We start from the raw sequence: 4,821 nt of genomic DNA, 5'->3' as shown, positions 1-4,821 counted from the left end.
TATACAATCTTTTTTTTTTTCCATTTATAAAATGTTCTCTTTGATTCCAACAAAATTATCTCCATTCCAGTTGAGTCATTATCTGAACTACAGCCAATGTTTTCTATGATTTCAAACAATAAAACAAAATCTAACCAAATTTAAATTCCCACACACGTTTTTTACTACTACGTGTCTTATTTTAAATTAATATAGACTCATATGTTTTTAGCTATAGAGGCTTCTTCTCTCAACATTCAGGGAAACTAATATTGTGTCTCTGCATCCAAGACATAACACTATAATAGGAAGCTGATTTTCATTTTTAAGAGATAAAATAAACGTGTTTTTGCTGGTCGGTACACTGCTGCTAATATTCAATGAGTGAATAATTCTCTGTTGTGCATTTGCGCACAATGCGTAATAGAGCAATTCTTTTGAGGACCAGAAGTTCACATTTTGGACAAAGAAGACAGGTGGTTTGTGAGGGGTGTGAAGGAAGCCATCTATGTTAAGAAATAAAAAAAAACAACCTTAAACAGAGGGGATAGACTCAGGTTTCAGTTTTCAAAAACCTACAATGCAGCAATGGAGTTGATTCCTTCCCACTATCATCGCAACCCCCACACCCATAAAGGGGAAGGAAACATCTCGCTTATTCAGGCAGGCAAACAATTCCCATTTCAGAGACATAAACAGCTATTGGGTATTAAAGGCCAATAAAGAACCCAAACTATGTTATTCTGTCTGACTTAGACTATGTCAGACAGAATAACGTCACAGCGATCAGTAAATAGAGATCAGCGCCCCTGTATTCAGGTGGTTTACGGCAGCGAAATAAAAACAAACCTTATTAGCTCTAAATTATTTCAACTAACGATTATTTTGAAAATCCATTGATCTGTGAATTTTTTTTTTTCAGATTAATCCATTAATAATCGGAAAGCAAAAGGTTCCTTAAAGAAGACTTTTTACAAAATGAAACCAGGAGAAACTGAAACTTTTCCACTTGAGAAGTTCTGGAAAGAGCATATTCATAGATAAAAACACTTTTCTTATTTTAAATGTAAAATTTTTATATATTTTTTTTATTGTTTTTGGTATAATTGCTGCTCTAAGTCAGCTAAAGGCATATTTTACAATCTCTACACTCCAGTTAACGATTAATCGATTACTAAATTAGATGGCGATTATTGAAATAATCGATTAATCACGATTAAACCCATTGTTTCAGCCCTACTCTGAATTTATAGAAATAACAATAAATGTGAGTGAATCTGTCAGATCTTACCTTTCCTGCTCAGGTAACCAGTTCTGCTTGATCTAAAGGAGGATGACTACCCTTAATGCCAAACATTAACTCCTCCTGCTGAAAAATGAAACCTAACAGGGATTTCCAAGTAAAAGCTTGATTTTGAAACCAGGAGAAAAACGGACAAAGGGCAAAACATCCCCCAACTTTTATGGTCCAGCCTTGCCCCTCTTTTTATTGTTCAGTTTATTATAAAGGGAAAAGGTCTGACTGAGTAATGGGTTTATGAGGCGTTTCGACATTATATCGATACTGTGTCGAAACTGTCACATAATATCGACATCTGCTGGGTTTAAAACCACAGGCAGCTTCTCTGACAGGCTAAACTGATCCTGATTTAATGACCTATAATATGATTGAATCCATTGTTTGCTGTAATGTATTATTTCATAGATATCATTTAAATTGAAAATAGGTTTGATATTCTTAGATGCAATCCGTATGTGTGATCATATAATAGGAAAATTGAACATGTGAATAAGGATGTTTGTGGACTAGGACTAAATATCTGTAGTGGGCAGGGGAGCCACCTGGAATTTGGGGCCCCGTGAAAGACATTGATATTGCACCCACCGGGGGGTGGGTGCAATATCAATACCACCCCCACCCCTCCAAAAATAAAAAATAAAAAAATTGATGCAAGCTTTAAAAAGGCAATAAAGATGGACTGAAATTTTCAATGTAATTTTGAGGGAAAATTATCCTTCCAAAAAGTTAAATATACATTAACTTTAAACTTTACATTAAACATCATCTTCTCAAAATAATAAGAGCTTATTTAGAACAACAAAATTAGATATATCTATGCACACATGAAGAGAAAATAGGTTTCGTATTTTGAAAGATATATTCCTATTTGGTTTCTTTATAACTTTATTAAAAGACAGATTATTTTTTATGTTGGCCCAAAGAATTAAATTTTCATTCATTTATACATTTTAATGACAATAAGATGAGAATGGCTATAATTCAATTTGAATATTAAATTGTAACTGAAGTATTTTAATAAACGTTAAGGTTTTTCTGTATAGCTAAATTGCTTAAAAGGAGCATTTGTCACCCTGCTCCTAAAAAAAAAAATAAAAAAAAAATAGTTTATTCATTTATTTTTTAAAGTAAACTTTTACCTAGAGATCTTTATTTGGTATAATGGATTTTTTTTCTTTGCATCTCTGTTGAGGTTCAAAGGACTCCTTTCCATCACCCTAATCTCTAACAGAGATTCTACTCTGGACTTTTGCAGGGAAACCATGAAAAGTTATTATTTACACTGGATAAGTTTTTCAAAGTAAATGGATTAATATTAATCTTCTCAGTATAATTAATCTTAGCTAAAAGTATTAAAAGAATAAAGTATTAGTGCAACAAATGAGCTGTGAAAATTCCCCCTTAAAAAGAGTTGCTCTGTTTCAGCTTTGTTTTCATTTAATTTGATATCAGTTATTTCTTAAAATTAAAATCCAGTGTAGTTCAATTACTAATACAAAAAAGAAAAACATACAAGATATTCTGTAAATAAATACTATTTATTGAAAATATTGCCTGTAGTCAGTCAAAAAACAACAAAGACTTGTTTTCTTCTAGAACAGAACAGAAAGTGAGGTCGACCACTCAGGCTGCGGCCCTCATCATTGCTGGAATGAATATCAAGTACAAGCCTCCTTCCAGTTTCCCTCTGAGGTCCGATTAATTAGCACATAATTACCTCCGACTCTTTAAAGACAGTCGAGCATGTGTGAGAGCATGCGTTTGGTTGAAATACCATAAAAAGCTTGTTTCTGTAAAGTTCATTGCACATGGCTGAGCATCATGATTACACAGCTAAAAAAAAAAAGGACAAACAAAAAACGAAATCAAACAAAATGAAATAAAACCTGAAAATTCTCAACACCAGGGACTCCACTGCTGCAGACTGACAACAGGCTGGTCCAATGTGTTGACTGCAGTGACACCAGTGGTGAAAGTAAGTGAGCTGACAACACAAACGTATTTAAACAGCAGCTGGCAACGATTATATAATGCCCAGTTTTTAATAGCTGCAGATTGAATAAAAAAAAAAGCAAGATGTCTGTAAGCAGCAAAACCAACGTAAGCCTGCAGCTAAAATCTAACCATGGATGAGATCCTGGACCATAAAGTAACAAAGCGCTGATGTAGTGCACAGATAAAAATGAACAAGCTAAGTTTTCCTAAATCTAAAACCTGTATTATTGCATGAATCTTAGCTTAAAGCATGCAGCAGAAATCCATGAATCATTAGTAGCTTTAATTTGGGAGATCATAACACTGATTTGGAACGCAGACATGCCCTTAAACATCTCTTATATTCTTTTAGCAATTCGTTTGATTTGATTTTACCTTAAAAAGAGTTTTGCATATTAATCAACTTCCCCCGATTTCACCATCATTTTGCATTTGAATCAAACCCCCTTTTTTGGAGTTTGCCAGCCAACGTAAAGGTCGACATGGTGTTTCTGTAAGCCCTTTATTTGACCCCGTAGTTACTTTCACCACTGAGCGCGACTGACCGCATGGCTTGTTTGGAGTTGCATCGTAAAAAACACGAATGGCACAAAGGAAAAGCTGAGCATTACTGTTGAAAAACTCAGAAGTCATTTGCAGCTCAAGTCAAATGAAGGCGGAAGAAGCGGATGATGGACTCTGCTCCGCCTCGGGCCACTCGGACCTCAAACGCCGAGCTTGTTGGCCTGCGTCAGCACCACCTTCAGTACGGGCATAAAGGCCGACGTCTCGCTGAAGTTGCTGTTGCTGACGATGTGGGTGTGGATATTGAGGCCCTCTGTGTAGGAACGAGACTCGATGGTCCTCGCGATGTTGTGAAGCCCTCCTATGATGGCAGGAGACAGCTGAGCAGAAAAATAACAACAGTTAGACCAAAGTAATACAGAGTTTAATGATGCAGTTTTTTTTATAGCATTTATTAATATGGTTCTACTTGGTTAAAATAAATGTTAGTCAAGACCAGAGCATGTGAACGCAGCGTTCCCCGCTCAGGAGGATGTTCGCTCATTCACTCCGTCGCTCAAAGTTACGCTAGGACGCTCCGCTCAAAATCCGCTCTGTGCTCATTATTCATTTTCCTGCCGCTCCGAGGAAATCGCTCCATGCCTGCTCATATTTTCAGGAGAAGGCATTTTCTGACATTTTTCCTTCATGTAATTATGCCAGGACCCTGAGACACACGGTGCTTGATTTAATGATGTGACCGATACATGTGTATTGTGGTTTTTAACCGGCTCCGTTGTGAACGCATTGTAACGAACTGGAGCGGAGCGAAATCTTCCAGCCTTTGAATTGAAAACTGCTCTGCGCTTCACCATATTTCTGCCGCTCCGCTCTCATGCTGTCAAGACTGTAATGTTATTTTTAAAAATAAAAGCTGAAAAGAACGTTAATTCCACAATCAAATTTAAATCACTGAACTAAAAGCACCAGGACCAATCTGTATCGGCTCGATATTTACCGTATTTTCACGACTATAAGGCGCACTTAAACGTCTTTTTTTTCCC

General features: G+C 36.2%; 1 protein-coding gene across 1 annotated transcript in view; it reads right to left on the bottom strand.

Annotated features, from left to right (window-relative positions):
• Positions 1-2,806: 2,806 nt before the first annotated feature.
• Positions 2,807-4,821, bottom strand: part of sec31a (SEC31 homolog A, COPII coat complex component) — a 34,348-nt gene continuing 32,333 nt past the window's right edge. The window contains exon 28 of the mRNA XM_015401381.1: positions 2,807-4,158. Coding sequence (XP_015256867.1) covers positions 3,979-4,158 — 180 coding nt within the window. The 3' untranslated portion in view covers positions 2,807-3,978. The remainder of the gene's footprint in view (positions 4,159-4,821) is intronic.

Source organism: Cyprinodon variegatus, unplaced genomic scaffold (genome assembly GCF_000732505.1).
Source record: "Cyprinodon variegatus isolate N-32 unplaced genomic scaffold, C_variegatus-1.0 Scaffold1214, whole genome shotgun sequence".
Taxonomy (NCBI): Eukaryota; Metazoa; Chordata; class Actinopteri; order Cyprinodontiformes; family Cyprinodontidae; genus Cyprinodon; species Cyprinodon variegatus.
The sequence above is the reverse complement of the archived record's forward strand: the minus strand, read 5'-3'. Positions and strand labels throughout refer to the sequence as shown.